Raw genomic sequence first — 17654 nt, 5'->3', positions numbered from 1 at the left:
GTATTTCAACTTTTTCACACACTATCCTTTTATCTTCCAATTCTGATTTACAGCCTGTTACATCCAAGTATACAAGTTAGTTTACCAATGATATGCAAAAATTGATTTATTTCTATTTTTGTTTGTTTCTTTTTATCTTCGCAGCTACTTACCATAAAGAAACAAATCATTTTAAAAAACTGAGCTGCATAGCGGGTGCATAGAGTACTATAGCATTTTATTTAACAAATCTTTAAAAAAATTAATATAGCAACTTTTTATCCTATTCATGGAAAAATATCTGGACAAAACCAAAAAACATCATCAAAATAAGTGGGGTACTCAAAAACGTAACAGCAGCAGCATGAATCCACATATTCTACGACCCTGTACCCTTTCCCTTGTTTGATTCCTCAGTAACCATGCTCAAGCTGTCGAGCTCCTTCATGGCAGATTCCATTGCATGGAGAACCATCTTCTTCACCTCTAACTTGTCTTCTTTCGCCCTGTGGCCCTTGGGAAGCAAGCGGAACTCCTCAACCGAATACATTCCTGCAAATTCTCAGGTGATACAAAATCAAGGGAAACTTTAATACACGACTTGAGGTTTCGAACTTGATGAGGACACCCAGCTGGAATAAAGACTGCCTCACCAAGATGTTGTTCAAATTTCCATGCCTCTACCCCATGTTCCAATTTCAGCTTCCTCTTATGCTCAGCGTTCAGGTAAAAAGTCTGATCATGAATTGGATGAATAACCTCTTCAAGACACTGATTGTTAATGTGCCTGAATTCTCTTTTGTGTTTCTCCAAATAAGCACACTGTGTTTCTCCAAAGAAGCACACAATTTGGGTACATCCTCTCTCAGAAAAATATCCCATAGAGCACCTCCAAATTCCGAGTTCAGATTTTCCATCTTCTCTGAAATCTCTGGCAGCCCATCAATTTGCCTGTACTTTTGTCTCAATTTCTCTATCTGATTTTGGTGGGAATCTGAGAAGTTGACCTGAGCAGTATGCATTATGACATTGATAGCAATCAGAAATGTCACAGTGCAACTTAGTCATTGAATCCCCTCAAGTTCTTCCCTCGTGCCATAAGCTATGTATGTTTTGGGACCTAAATCAGCCTTCAAGCAGTGTGGTGGAAGTTTTGTGGCGAGATTTAGAATCCCAATTTTAGGATGGGTGTACCCCTTGAAAGGTAAGGAGTAGACGCACCATGTCGTGGTAATCCCCTCAAGTTCTTCACTCGTGCCATAAAATTTCTCATATCCAATTAATTCTAACAATATGCAAACTAATCATCAGATATACATGCGATCTGGAATACAGGAGGAAACTAACCGGGAATATCTCTCTTAAAATTTCTCATTACCAATTGATTCTAACAATATACCAAAACAATATACCAAAATTAAAGTATATGAATTCTAACAAAACTTTCTCATATCGAATTAATTACAAACTAATCCTCAGACATACATGCGACCTGGAATACAGGAGGCAAATAAACCGGGAATATCTCTCTTAAAATTTCTCATATTCAATTAATTCTAACAATATACCAAAATTAAAGTATACGAGTTCTAACAATATACCAATGTATAAAGATATGTCATATCGTAACAGATTCCACTTTAATATATTTATTAAACAACCAATAACAGCAATCAACCAATAATAACAATTCTAACACACACATGCGATCTGCAATACAGCAGGAAATTAACCCGGGAAGATCTCTCATAAAATTTCTCATATCCGATTAATTCTAACAATATACCCTAATTAATTCTAACAATTTACCGAAATATATGAATTATAACAATTTACCGAAATATAAATATATGTCATATCGGATTCGTACCGTGTCTAAGGTATTGGTGGTGAAATCCGATTTGCTAATGGGATTTGCGTGTAACGAGATGAAATATCAACAGCAGCTTGCTGTCGTTTCTTTGCTTCTGCTTCTTTCTCTCGGTCTCCACCATCTGATGGCAGTGCGACCAACTGGTATATTATCATTATCATTATATTAATTTGTAGCACTAGAAACTATGGATCTTTTAAAAAGTTATGGATAGTTGAAATTATGCCACATACCTAAGGCTATGGATAGTTGAAATTATGCAACATACTTAGGGCCATGTAGCTGGCATAGTTGAATTCAATTGAAATTCTGGTTGAAATTAATGCAAGGCCTAGTTGATTATCATTTGCAATTTTATTGAAATTCTAGTTGATATTTATTTACAATTTTGATTTCAGGTGTGCTCTCTGATACCCAACTCACGGAGGTTCCTGGGGAAAATGAGTGTAAGTTGAAGTTAATGCAATTAGATAGTTACGCCTGTAACTCCCCTAGTTGAATCCAATTGAAATTCTGGTTGAAGATGATGCATGGTAGTTAGGCCTGTTTACTTCAATTCAATTGAACTTCTGTTGAAATTAATCCTAGTAGTTAGGCCTATAGCCCGCTTTGTTGTATTCAATTGAAATTCCTATTGATTAACGCTTACAATTTAGATTTCAGATAGTTGAATTCAACTGAAATTCTGTTTGAAATTAATGCAAGTAGTTAGGCCTGTAGCTTGGTTTATTGAAGTCAAGTGAGATTCCTGTTGATTTTCGTTTGCAATTTTGATTTCAGATGTGGTGTCTGATATCGAACCACAGGAGGTGCCTGGGAAAATGGGTGCCTATTGAACGTCTCGTGGTCATATAATCAGTATAAGCCTATAAAAGTGGTGACGCAAAATTGGTGTAAGGTTTGTAAGTCTGTCCAGCCAGACCTACTTCTCTTTTATGGTGGGGTCGCGGGAGGTTCTCTTTCAATATCAGTGGAACGATTGACCCGGGCAAATTTGGTGTACGCTATTTAGATCTTAACGTGGGAGTATATTCACTCAAAGTTACCAACCCCAACTTTTCCTGCAATTAGTATATGAAATCTTATGTGGATTGCAGATTCGCTTCGGCATACACTAAATTTAGTAGTTGCATATACTCAGGTTTGTCAGATTTAGAGAATCTGCAGTTTAGTTAAATTTACATGATGAAATAAAAGGAACATGAAAAGCCTGTTTGTTTGGTTACACTGAAGTTATCCCTGGTTGTTGGGACAGTTCATTAATGACTTTTCTACCCAGGTTTGAGTGGCTATTGATAGACCATATGACCATATGTAGATGTCTGTTTATAATGAAATATATATTCCTTTCTTCTAAAAAGATCACACACTTTTTTGTAAAAAGGAATATTATTATTATTTTTTAAGCTTTTTTTATTCCCAAATTTATGTAAATAAGAGTATTAGAGTATATACTTTCTATTTTCCAGATTAAAATCATGGACTAATAATTAACTCATTATTAACTTTTATAATTATCACAATATTTTTAAAATAATTTTTATAAATTAAATTTTATAAAAATTTAAATAAATAAATATATATATATATATATAATTAAAATTCTAACCTAGCTTATCATCTTATGCATCAAATCTTAACATTTTAATCTTCTATTATATTATTTTATCTTATTTTTTTATTTCAATTTTATAGAACAATATTATATTATTTTATATATTATTTAGTAAATAAAAATTAGTTATATTAAAATTAAAAATAAAAATGTATTGCTACAATTTTCACGAGCTACCTTAATCAATTTATTTAATTCTTTATATATATATATAAAGAATGATGCTTTGCAAAACATAAATAACATTAAAGATATTGTTACTTCTAAGTTCAAAGAAAAATTGTGGTGTGAGAAAGATTTAGCGTCTAAAAGAAAATTAAATTATTATAAGAAGGTCATCAACCCCACCCTTGAAGATCAAAAGTATCTCTCTATTCTAACTAGCTCAAAAAAGAAAATTAATATAGCAAAGATTAGAACGAATTCTCATGAGCTCCATAGTGAAACTGGCCGCTGGGTAGTTCCTAAAACGCCATGGATGGAAAGGATCTGCCATATTTGTGAGAATAGGAGCATCGAGGATGAAAACCACTTCCTCTTAGAGTGCCCTGCATACAACCACATTAGATCTCAATTTCACAACCTTTGTTACAATACTAACCTTCCTAGCCTTTTACAATGCCAAAATTATAGTGAACTCGGGAGGCTTCTCTCCAAGCTTTTTGAGCATAGGAATAAAATCTTAAATCAAAATAAATAATTTGTCTTTTTAGGTCCGATAGATCATTATTTGGTCTCAGCGGACGTTAACCATCATCATCATCATCATCATCATATATATAGATAGATGCATATTCAATTCTAGAGTTCAAACTAAAAACACTAGATATACTTTTAACAAAATATTTTTTTTTTCTCGATTAAGACTAATTCTATTAAGCAAAAATATTGTACAAGAGGATACACTCCAGAGAGGCAGGAGACCGGCAACCGGAAATGATAGGACTATCAACCTCGGTTCCGGAGAAAGAGTTAAGCAAGCAAGGAGCTACAACAAGTCACTGGGAGCCTAAAGAAGCATTAATTCCTACCCTGAGAGGGTAGAGGCATCAACACGAAGCTTTTTCCCTTTCCTTTTTTTGACTTCAACCCAGCCATTTTGGGGTGGATGAGCTATAACAACTTGAAGATTAGGGTCCTCCACAGGGTAACCCTCCTTTTCTGAATCAGAGGAGGAGGACAAATGGACACGTTTCTGAGCAGAAGCTGAGTCAGAGGAAGGCGCTAGACCATCTGTGGAAGGGGCCACGAAATGAGTACGCTGAATCAATTCTTCATCACTGTCTTCATCTTCAGAGCTGGAGGAATCAGAATCCACGACAGGAGGAGGAGAGCAAGGAGCCCATCGTTTGGGTTTGGGCTTGGAGACGTTGGCCATGTTCTTTTTTGCTAGGCGAGATGGGCATGTATTCTGCAAATGCCCAGATTGGTGGCAATGGCGGCACCGAAAAGCAGTATTCTCGTAATCCAGTGTCTGGGTCCAGACAAAGTCGTTTATCTTGAGATTGATTTGTTCTGGAAGTCCTTTGCTCAGGTCTAGTTCCACACATATTCTTGCATATGAGTAGAGACCTTTGGCTTCCCGCCATAAATCCCCATTTATGAAGCTGCCCACGGTGTCTCCTATGGCTCTGAAGACCCGAGTACTCCATAGGTGGGCAGGTAAGTTTGGAAGCCGGATCCATATAGGTGTCTTGGTGATGACTGCAGTAGCTGGATCAAAGTCTGGGAACCAAGGAGTTAAGAATAGCCCTGCAGTTCCCATGAACCAAGGGCCCTCTGCTAAGGCCTTTTCATAATGCTTACTGTTATCAAATAAAACAATGAAGTAACCTTTCGAGCAAAAAAAGATCTTACAGTGATGTGTCCAGTTTGCATGGATCCATGCATAGAGATCCTGCGATCGCGGCCACAATCCGTTGAATCTGCAAATGATGGCTCTTTCTGCAAATTCTTGAAGATTGGAAGCCAGATCTTCATGTATGAGTTCAACAGAGGGAACTTCTTCAATCTTGTCAACCAAGAAGGCCTTGGATTTAAGGGCTTCCGGGGGTTTGGGGATCTCAGAGTGAACTGCGTCTTTGTATGAGAAAGGCATAGTAGAGGAAGATTGTCCCACTGCACCTCCTCTCAAACGAAGGGTTACCACCACAGAGTTGTTTCTTGAAACGTTGTAAGCAGAGAGGGGAAGAGGGTCTTCAAGTTGTTTACCTTGAAAGATAAGTCGCTGAAGGCTTGAAGGGATCCCCATTCTGCGCTCAAGATTCAGTTTGAGTTCCTGCACCAAATTTGAGGGGCTAACCCATTGCATGATGGTTCTGCCTATGGGTTGAGAAATTTGGATCTGAAAGAAGTCAGGTAAGGGCCTTGACTCCATTCCAGGGCTTCTTGAGCTTCCTGGAACAGATCTGCCGTGGCCGTTTCCTAGCCGGGGGAGCAGACCTGCAAGATCTTGGCCGTTCTGTTTGATGAGAGCCCGATCTGCTTGATCAGCCGCGGATCTGGGGATTTTATATCTTCTTAAGCTTGAAGTGCGCGTCCCATCTTCATGCCTCGCTCTCCCAAGGCCTGAGGTATCAGATCCGTTCCTTAGGTTGCGAGTTCTTCGCTGGCGGCAATGCGGATCCCGTTTCTCTGCGCGATTAGTGTCGTCGTCCTCCGTGCGAGGGCGTTTGGCCTCGGCATCACTGACAAGACGAGCAACGATCTCCTGAGCCTTTTGTTTAGCAATCTGCACTTCATCCAGGGGCGGCGTAGCGCTGTTGTAAGCAACCTGGTTCTCCCCGTTAGGCCGTTCAGAGAAGCCTGTCTTCCTCCCAACCCTGTCAGTATCATCAAATTTCCTTTTGCGGTCAGAGCGTGAGGATGAATAACCCTCGTCTGCCATTTCCGAAGCTAGAACCCTAAGATCAGAGGATAAAACCCTGGTTTCTCCTCGGCCCTTCCGCTCCCGTCTCCTTTAGAAGTGACTTTTAACAAAATATTAAAAATAGAGAATAACCACTATCGAAAATCACCATTTAAATTCAATTAAAATGATTGGATTCTAAAATCTACACTCTAAATTATATTATTAATTAATATTTTTTTTCTAAAAATTAATTAAAATTTATTTACAGTTTATTTTAATTTACATATGAATGTTAAGTGGTGATATTTCAATTTCATATATAATCCAAATTAAAATACAGAATAATGAAATTTTGTAATGAAAATTAAACCTTGGATGAACAAAGGCATAAAAAGGCTTTTCAAAAAGCAATTCTGTGTACATTTCTTCCAATGAAAACACATAGATTACTTTAAACTGTGGCATACAAGAAAATGAAAATGCAAATGACAACAATAGAGTTTGTCAAAAACTGATAATTACTTGGAAAAGTTGAAAATTAAGCCCTTGAATAGTTTGCAAAAGGAATATCCAACCAATCCACAAAACTGAACAAGATTGGTAAAATCGTAACAAAACTTTTCCACCAACACTTAGTCTAAAGAGCCCACAAATTAGCCCGGAAAATAATGGAAATTCTAACAAGATTATTACAAAATCCAGTAGACTTTTTTTGAAAATTTGAGTTAAAGCTATCAAACTACAGGGTTTTGGGTGCCCCAAGGGTTTTTGATGGTGCTAAATCCATTTCCACCATTCAAACACTCCAACATTTTGATGTAAAAAAATACCAAGAAAATTTTCTGCTTTCCCCACTTAAATCTTGCATATGCTTTTTAAACATTTCCCAAAATTTTAACACTACAAAAATGTTTTGTTACTAATTTCAACACTAATAAGCATTGAACGAAACAAATCAGAAAACAAGCCCTGATAACCTCCAATTTGATTTAAAAACATCTATCTTCAAAAAAATTTAATTTGAATCCGTAAGACCCACATTCAAACATACACCCCATAGTTTTTAATTACCAACACTCTAGCAAACCTCCTTAAATATGCACCAGCCACTTTGACCTTAAAGTTTTCCTAACCAATGCCCGGAATTGGAGTGATTCTCCAAATCACATAGACACTTCTTAATGTGCTTCTATCAGCACCTTGTCACTAAAAATAACCTAGTCTTGATATAAAAGTAAATTGGTTAAATATCTTTCATCCGGATACCTACCATAAGATGCATGTTCTCCTGTTGAAACTGGTGATTCTGTCATGGAAAACTGGGAAGACTGGGAGGTAGCTGAAGTCATGACAGATAAGATTCACATTCTGACGAATCAGTGGCTTCGCTGCCTTTGAATGGGCCTACAAAACACATTTCTTTTCTTGTCTTTGACCAAACCCACCCATTGACATCTGTAAAATACTTGGAACAAGCATTGCCAGTAAAGAGCCTCCAACTGAGCTACCAAAAGGATTGAAATGAACGCTGAAACCCATGTGTTCCATTCCTTCCATGACTGCTGCAAGAGGGATGGCATGGATACAGATTTCTTCAACTTCAACAAAATGTTTGTCTTGAGCAGATGGCAGCCTAATAGTCAGAGACATTCACGGCTTAGCATTTACTATCTCAATTTTTGCCTTGTAGAATGTCTTTTCCGGCTTTAAATTGTTTGTGAAAAAGGGAGCGATTGAATTATCCTCTTGTCTAGCTTCTTCAACCCGTTTGTTTTCTTTTGAACATTCAGATACGCTTATTGTTCCCATGTTCTCTTCCAGAGAATGCACTTGAAAATATATGTTACTAGTAGGATGTTCATGCCCAGTCCTATCATTAAGATCTTTGATCTTCCAACGATCCTCATTAACTGATATTGCTGGTTTCTTGTTCATTGCACCTTCAATATTTCTCCTATCATTCAATATTTCAAGACAAGATGCAGCTCTAGCCTCACAAGAAGAATCCAAACCAAGGGAATCAGAAAGCTTTACATCAACCCAACTATCCTCATCACTGTTGGGAGACTCACCTTTAGTAATATCTTTTGGAAACTCATTCAGATCCCTCTGCAACATGTTATGTGGGATCCCATCTTTCAGCTTGTCAAATATTGCCAAATTCTGTGTGTGAACTGATTCTATGTAAGGTTCCTTGACCTCCTCAAATGCCTGAGTTCTATCTTCTTCCATTGAACTTACAGAACTGTTGAAGGACCTATTCATGAGGCTGGCCCTCTTAAGTGGGTCACCTTTTTCTTCAGAAATAGTTTCTCCTTCACAGTTGGAATCGTAAATCCCTGTAGCATTTTCACAATGGATAGTGCAGACCATTGTCACTATGAAGCTATGACAAATTGTATAATTCATACAGCTGGACAGTGCTTCTTAAGCAAATTCTGTGAACTTTGCATAGTTTTTCCATAGAATTGACTGCACCAAAAATGAGATCCATAGATTTAGAGAAGCCTACACCATTGATTGAGAAAATCAAATCATGAAACTCTTCAAGAAACTCCATTTCTAATTTTTCATTTCCAGGCAAAACAAATGAAAACATCCTCCTTACGATAAAAATCCCAAAACCCAAACATCTAAAACAAAATGGCAAATAAAACTTATTTATCAGCACGTGATAGACCAACCAGGACTTCAGGCAGAAACATTTAAATTGTAATACTTGCCAAAAAAAAATTATTCAACAGAATTCCAGAAAGTTGGAATCTAATAAAATAGACTAGAAACCGCCCTAAAACAAATCCATTCACCAGGAATCTAATCAAAGTTTGATAAATCAAAACATAATTAATATTTCTGTAGCTCTAATATATCATACACCATAAAATTTGCCATGTTTAATGTGCTTCGGCCATCCCTTGCGTGAAGATATGTATAGCTGAGATTCTTGAGGGATTTTAGGTGCCTTAAAGAGGCTCTACATTTTTTAAATTGTGTTTCAGTAATTGTACGTTTGAATAAAAACAATGTGTTTTTATGTTCTGCTCTCTTAATTCCCTTGGTGTTGCCTTTAAAGCATAATTATTGAGAAAACCATATAAACTAGTTAGTGAGCCTTATGAAAAATAACAACGCTGAACCATAAAAGCCTGCTTGATCATATATGAGAGTTGCATTACCCAAATTGAATTTGAAGTTTGCTTGATGCAATATCTATAGGAGTCATGAGTTTTGTCATTTAATAAATTACTCTAGGTAAGTTAGACGTCAAGAATCAATTTAATAAATTACTCTAGGTAAGTTAGACGTCAAGAATCAATCAACTCCTAGGACTTGGAGAATGAATAACAGGTTTGCAGGTTCTTCAGCTGTCTAAAATTTGGAATATACATGTGAACTGAAGTTGTGGCATTTGTCATGATTAAGTCAATGACAAGCATTGATCTGTCATATGATCATACTGACTCCCGAATTCCGTAGAATTCTTGGAATTGATATCATTTTTTCTCTTCTGATTGTTTGCATGTGTTCCTTCATCCTTACCAAATTATTTAGGGGCCGCTTATATGCCACGTACCTTTATAAGCTCTTCACTTGCAGTTACATTTCCCACAGGACCATCATTCCAGAGAGATACATATTAAACTTTCTTAACACCGTGATTCTTAACATTACTTGAAGCACATTTTTAACCAAAATGGCTAGATTCATAGCTTTGTTTTATGACTTACAAAGGAGTACACGCAGTTCAGTTGCCAACAGCAAAGCCTTCTGCAAAATATAGAGGTCTCAAGCACCATTGTTATTCAATCCTGATAGAGTTCCGAAGATCTCAAGGAAGTTGCAGAATGACTCCTTCCAACTACACAGGGATATATAAGGGGTTCTGACACTGGAAGTGGATATGATTTTCCTTGCCTTGCAATCGGTATAAGTAGCAACTGTAACCATGGATATAGCATACTACTCCAGTATTTGATCACTAGTGTGATTGTGAGTTATGTTGGAAAATGTTTCTATAGATAAGGGTAGGAATTTGCTACAATGATCTCTTGTTTTTTCTCCAATTGCAATTGGTATAAGTAGCAACTGTAACCATGGATATAACATACTACTCCAGTATTTGATCGCTAGTGTGATTGTGAGTTATGTTGGAAAATGTTTCTATAAATAAGGGTAGGAATTTGCTACAATGATCTCTTGCTTTTTCTCCAACTGCATTATGTAGATGCTCCAACACTATGCTCAAAAATTCCTTCTGCCATTTCCTCACGGAATCCAATCTGTAGCGTAGCTACCAAACACATGAAGATGTGACATGATGTACAAATTTCATGTTTCAGAATCCCGACTCATCTAAGATGCACAACATATTCTGGTTCTGTTTTTCCATTTTTAAAATCTTACCTTCCAATTCAAAAAATATCACCATATTTCACAACATTCTGCGTAAGGTTTGGAAAAATTTCATACGAGCTTTCTAAAAATGACCTTAAATATATCTTAAATATGCATATATGTCAAAAATGTTGCACAAACTTCTTTGGTTTTCAACTTTAAAATTTATGCTTTTCTATTAGGTGGAAAGGGGCTAAAAGAGAGGGGAAATGAGTCATTTTTATCTTTTTCTGTAGTTGCTGCTTGTTGTAAAACACTGTTGGTTGTTTGAGATATTTGGATGGAATTTTAAAGAGAGGTGGACTATGATGGCTTTACTTATGGGGAGTATTTGGAGTCTTCTAAATGGATCTGAGGTCAACCTGAAGGAGATTCTCTGTGATTTCCTGTTCAGCAGGTTCATTTTTCCTTTTGACAAGCTGCTATGAAGATCCTTCTTCTACAAATGAGCCCTTCCCTTCCTTCTCGTTATGTTGGATTTGTATTCTCACATCTTAGTAAAAAATCTTTTGCAAATGATTTGCAATATCGATTTATTTCTATTTTTGTTATCTGTATTTCAACTTCTTAACACAATATCCTTTTGTCTTACAATTCTGTTTACAGCCTGCTACATTTTAGTATAAGTTCTTTTACAAATGATTTGCAATATTGATTTATTTCTATTTTTGTTTCTGTTTTCAACTTCTTAAGACAATATTCTTTTGTCTTCCAATTCTGTTTACAGCCTGTTAGATCTGAATATAAGTTCTTTTACATATGATTTGAAAAATCGATATACTTCTATTTTTGTTTCTCTGTATTTCAACTTTTTCACACAATATCCTTTTGTCTTCCAATTCTGATTTACAGCCTGTTACATCCAAGTACAAGTTAGTTTACCAATGATTTGCAAAAATTGATTTATTTCTATTTTTGTTTGTTTCTTTTTATCTTCGCAGGGACTATTTACCATAAAGAAACAAATCATTTTAAAAAACTGAGCTGCATAGCGGGTGCATAGAAAAACTGAGCTGCATAGCGGGTGCATAGAGTACTATAGCATTTTATTTAACAAATCTTTAAAAAAATTAATATAGCAACTTTTTATCCTATTCATGGAAAAATATCTGGACAAAACCAAAAAACATCATCAAAATAAGTGGGGTACTCAAAAACGTAACAGCAGCAGCATGAATCCACATATTCTACGACCCTGTACCCTTTCCCTTGTTTGATTTCTCAGTAACCATGCTCAAGCTGTCGAGCTCCTTCATGGCAGATTCCATTGCATGGAGAACCATCTTCTTCACCTCCAACTTGTCTTCTTTCGCCCTGTGGCCCTTGGGAAGCAAGCGGAACTCCTCAACCGAATACATTCCTGCAAATTCTCAGGTGATACAAAATCAAGGGAAACTTTAATACACGACTTGAGGTTTCGAACTTGATGAGGACACCCAGCTGGAATAAAGACTGCCTCACCAAGATGTTGTTCAAATTTCCATGCCTCTACCCCATGTTCCAATTTCAGCTTCCTCTTATGCTCAGCGTTCAGGTAAAAAGTCTGATCATGAATTGGTTGAATAACCTCTTCAAGACACTGATTGTTAATGTGCCTGAATTCTCTTTTGTGTTTCTCCAAATAAGCACACTGTGTTTCTCCAAAGAAGCACACAATTTGGGTACATCCTCTCTCCGAAAAATATCCCATAGAGCACCTCCAAATTCCGAGTTCAGATTTTCCATCTTCTCTGAAATCTCTGGCAGCCCATCAATTTGCCTGTACTTTTGTCTCAATTTCTCTATCTGATTTTGGTGGGAATCTGAGAAGTTGACCTGAGCAGTATGCATTATGACATTGATAGCATCAGAAATGTCACAGTGCAACTTAGTCATTGAATCCCCTCAAGTTCTTCCCTCGTGCCATAAGCTATGTATGTTTTGGGACCTAAATCAGCCTTCGAGCAGTGTGGTGGAAGTTTTGTGGCGAGATTTAGAATCCCAATTTTAGGATGGGTGTACCCCTTGAAAGGTAAGGAGTAGACGCACCATGTCGTGGTAGATGCTTTTCGAATAAATTTGCAGAAGGCCAATCCTTCAACTTCAACATCTCAAGCCAGTGAATACGATGGCACCTTCCCTTCTGATAACCATAAAAATACTTATGTACATTAACCTCAACAGAATACCAATCCAGGCAATCAATGACATGCATTGTGTGTGTCTCCTCCGAAAACCTGTCACTGGTTTCCCTGAAAGCCCGCCACATGACCATTGGCTCCCAGCTTAGTCCTGTAGTATTATCCAAGACATTTCCAACAATCACAGGCTCACCTCTTCTCCAGTGTTTCTGAAAATGCTCAAGAGTCTCTCCCTTAACGGTGGGGCAATATAAATAGTTGTCCCCGCTTCTGCTCTTCTCAGCTTATCAGAAATCTCAAAGTTAGGCTTGAAGCACACAGAACATGGATGTGAATCTCCTAATTCCATTGGAAATTGACAATTCCTGGCAACTTTTTGTGCTTTTTTCTCTATGTTTGCAACCCAATTTGGCCCAGACTGCATGCACTTTAATTCTAACAATTTATTTTCACAGCAACAACATGGACATACAACGTGGACATGGGATTTAAATATCAGAATTAAATTTAAAATCAGGCAATGGTGCAGATTCCAGCTGACCTGTCATTTCTTTTTGTTCAGCATCTTCCTCATTCTCTGCCTCGGCATTCTCAACTGATCTCTTTCCTAAATCACCTCCAGGCAGTGACCCTTCCCGAAGCTCACGACAATAACACAGACAAAGATCACACTTACAGAATTCGCAGCTTCTGTGGAAACTTACTAAAGATGTATTGCAGTTGTCACAGTAATGATGCTCATTCTCTTCCTCGCCATTAGCCTCGGGAATCTCCAGGGCTTCTACTGGTTTACTCTGAATCTTGGCCTTTGCCTCGAGTTCTAGCATTTACTCAAGATGAATCTTAGTGACCACGGGGAGGCCGCTGCAAATTACATTCTGGAGAAAATGGACCTATCAGCTACGCCCAATGTCTGCACTCTAACCTCGGGAGTTCGCCCTAAACAAGCTTTGCAATTACAATGCCCTCGACAAAAAGGATAGACCTGTGCAATTTCCTTTTACCTTCGCGAAGGGTTCATTTTCGAATGCAGATAAGACCGTACTTCTTTGGACATTTGGAACAACAGACCACTCTGCCTTTGTCATTTATTTTACACTGATGGCAATTCGTATTCAAAGTGTTCTGTGATGTTGCCTTCATTTTATTCTCCTCTTCTGGAATATACCGAGAAAAATCACGGACTCACGGACTCCAGTATCATGATCCACCGCAATCTGCAATTTTCTGACAAATTTCTTGGTATTCTTAACCTTGGAAACATCAGGAGTTGGGTAATCTTCAACCCGTCGTAAATTCAGTGGCGCAGGCCATTTAGGCTCTTTGTTCGAAACCGGTGCACTGTATTTCAGAAAGCCATTCGTTGCTTCCTTATTGCGGTCCTCGTCATTAACATCATCTTCGTATACCCCACTTTCATTAATTTCAAAACCCCAAATTTTTCCCCAATTTCTTCCTGCTCCTCTTTGACCTTGCGTTTCCGCCCTGTCTTCTTCTCACCACCCTCAGTGCCCTCATGTAACATGGTCCGGGGCTTCCTGACCGCTTCTTACCCTGGCCTCTGGTGCTCGCAGTGGCTTTGGACTCTTGTTGTTGCTGCAATTGATGTCTCTCGCATTCAGACATTGGTGTGTTTCTCGCATTCCGACATTGGTGTGTTTCTTGCATTCCCACATTGGTGGGTTTAAGCACTGCAATTCCACGGTCTTGGGCTTCCTGCCCCGCTTCTTGCCTTGGTCTCTGGATCTCCCAGTGGCCTTGGGTGGCGGCTGCTGCAATTGATGTTTTTTGCATTTCGAACATTGGTCGGTTGAAGCACTACAACTCCCCAGCCCTGGGCCTGCCCGGCTTCCTACCCTGGCCTCTGATGCTTACAATGGCGTTGGACTGGTGTTGCTGCCCCAATTGATGTTTCTCACATTTTGACACTGGTGGGTTGAAGCACTGCAACTACACAACTCGGGGCCTGCCCTGCTTCCTACCCTGGCCTCTGATGCTCGCAGTGGCATTGGACTGTTGTTGCTGCGGCAATTGATGTTTCTCCCATTCTCGACATTGGTGGTTTGAAGCTCTGCAACACCGCAGCCCGGGGGCTTGCCCCGCTTCCTACCCTTCCTACCCTGGCCTCTAGTGCTTCCAGTGACCTCGGGCCACTGTTTCTGCTGGGCGAATGATGGTTCTCGCATTACGACATTGGTGCGTTGAAGCACTGGAACTGCTTAAAATCAAAGACGGCATTCCGACATTGGTGCGTTGAAGCAGTGCATCTGCTTAAAATCGCAGAGGGCATTCCGACATTGGTGCATTGAAGCACTGCAACTGCTTAAAATCGCAGAGGGCATCCAAGCCCGTCTCTGCCGCTGAAGCCATATTGCTCTGAGTTCTCGCAGCAATTTTGATTTTGCGAGCATTCTGGTGTCCTCCATTGTTCAGTGCCATAAACTCTCCTCCAAGTAAGAATTTCACTAAGAATTCAAACAAACTCTCCGAGAACCCTAGCGTAAAAATGATGTGCACACAGATGTCAAGCTGAGAGAGAACCGTCCTAAAAATATGTGCACAAATGTCATAAACATTGCAACATGGCAGAAGTGTAGGATTATTAAATTGGAATGGTTGAATTTCTCTAGAAAATATGTTGGTTCAAGATTAACTAATGAGCAATTTGAGCTGGCTAAAGTCCTTTTAATTATTTTTTATTATGGTAAAATTATATTGATAATTCATTGGTTTTACTTTCAAAACCTTGAAGGACTTTGAAGAGAAGGTATAGAATTACTTTGTGGAATTTGATCATAAATCACTTATTTGTAAATACATAATTAATGAAATGTTAATTGGTTGAAACCCTGCACAAATGTTTGATATAAGAAAATACTTGAAAGGCTTAATTGGTTTGTGGAAAACCTTGTTTTCTTGGACTGGATCATTGTGCAATTATTTTTCTTTAGATGTTTTGTTTATATCTATATTACACGGAACACATTGAATGTCTTATTTGATTTTAGAGTAACTTAATTACCCAAAATCAAAAAACCTCTATAGATGGCTAGGCATCTACTAAGTTTGCTAGTGACCAAGGCAATAACCACCATGACTATCCCCTACCATTTGACAATGCTTCTCTACCCAGCCTACCATTTGACAATGCTTCTCTACCCAGCCTCATTCAGTACTTAGGGAGGGAGAAGCAACCCAATTCCACGAACAAATTGCCTTTGGAAAGAAGTATGCACATACATAGAGAAAAATCCAAATACTCTACCAAGAAGAAAGAGAGTTGTCCACACAAATTTGTTAAATAGATCCACTTTGTACACTGGTTCAAAGTGAAAATAATGAAGAGTGGTTTATATGTAATGAAAAATGGCTTTATGTAAAGAAATAAACATTAAAAATTAAGAAATCTTGATGAAAAAATAATAAAAATATAAATACTAAAAAATCCCAAATTTATTTTTCATTAGAAAACTCAAACCCTATATGTTTTAGAGGTAAACATGGCTTTAATACTCAGTAAATGTAAAGTAAATATAACCTAAGCAAATAGTTATACACAATTACATCTGAATGGTTGTAGAATACACACATAGGGCCATTATCATAGACTAAACAAAGGAACCTTAAGCATTATAAAAAATAGTTATACAAAGTTACATCTGAATGGTTGTAACGTATACACTCAAGTCCATTAGAAATCTGAAACTCCCAGTATACACTCAAGTCCATTAGAAATCTGAAGCTTCCAGTTACTTTACAAAGAATGGTGTAGCTTAGGTGTCTTATACAACTAATTCAAATCAAACTTTAAATAATTATCCTGTTTTTTTATACAACTACTTCAAATCAAGTAGTGCTATATGTAAGACGTTGAGTTGTCCAAAAAAATGGAAGCCTGTCATAACCATAACTTTACACTTCTTGGGGCAACATGTGCGAGGAGGTGGGGTTTCCTTTACCAAAAGGAAAACAAGAAACATCATATGCCTCATTAATTGGAGATACTTCAAATAATCATGCCCATATTTGGCTATGAGCCTAGATTCTAAAGAACCAAGGCATAAAAAATATGACAATGGTTTTTTCTTCATGCCCTGACGAGACTCAAATTTCAATCAACCAATAGATGTGATAGCCAATAAGGCCTGCTCCTTTCCTTTTGGTCAAATTTGGAAAGGTGGGTGGGACAATGCCCCAAGATTTTTACCCACTCTTCTTGTTGAATGATCACAATAACAATGTTGACAAGTGGCAATTCAAGTATTATCTTGGTAAAATGTCTAGATGGGATGGTGCAAAGCGTGAGACACTCTTTATTATCCCTGGTAAAATGTCTAGATGGGATGGCGCAAAGCGTGTAGGATTAAGCGAAAAGGAAAATCACCAAGGCCACAATCCATATGATCAATATAGCATTAAGTATAACTTCAATACTTTAAACTTTCCAAATGCCAATGAGCTTATCAGTGAAGGTATTTAAGCCCTCTGATATGCATTCATAGAATGTTGACTTTGGTTGTGTCACAAAACATAACACAATGTTTTTCTATCTTGTCTGTAAATTGAAAGCTTTGACATGAGGCGAGAAATCACTACAAGCAAACAAAATATAATGATTCCCTATCTCGTTTGGAAATTGAGAGTTCTAATGCTAACAACAAAAAATAGTGCAAATAAAACTGGGAATGACACTGAAACGACTACAACTTGTCCCATAAAATCATTCCTATATCCAAAGTAGCACCTCAAGAATTCCTTCACCTCTTGTTTCCCACCATCGGCCATCGCCATTTCATTTGAAATATCCCCGAACTGAGATGC

The 17654-nt window shown here is 37.8% G+C and overlaps 1 protein-coding gene and 1 pseudogene across 1 annotated transcript; both read right to left on the bottom strand.

The window, feature by feature from the left end:
* Window positions 1-200: 200 nt before the first annotated feature.
* LOC149253308 (lysine-specific demethylase JMJ27-like) lies at window positions 201-15378 on the bottom strand (annotated as a pseudogene).
* LOC149253309 (uncharacterized) lies at window positions 7953-12235 on the bottom strand. The gene is made up of 2 exons (XM_089459883.1): window positions 11877-12235; window positions 7953-8790 (listed from the first exon to the last, which is right to left on the bottom strand). The coding sequence occupies exon 2, from the start codon at window positions 8725-8727 to the stop codon at window positions 7969-7971; it is 759 nt and encodes a 252-aa protein (XP_089316009.1). The 5' UTR covers window positions 8728-8790; window positions 11877-12235; the 3' UTR covers window positions 7953-7968.
* Window positions 15379-17654: the final 2276 nt, after the last annotated feature.

Source organism: Pinus tabuliformis, chromosome 7 (genome assembly GCF_031772625.1).
Source record: "Pinus tabuliformis cultivar Carrire ecotype Pingquan chromosome 7, CPIR1, whole genome shotgun sequence".
Taxonomy (NCBI): domain Eukaryota; kingdom Viridiplantae; phylum Streptophyta; class Pinopsida; order Pinales; family Pinaceae; genus Pinus; species Pinus tabuliformis.
This window is presented reverse-complemented; position numbering and strand designations above follow the sequence as displayed.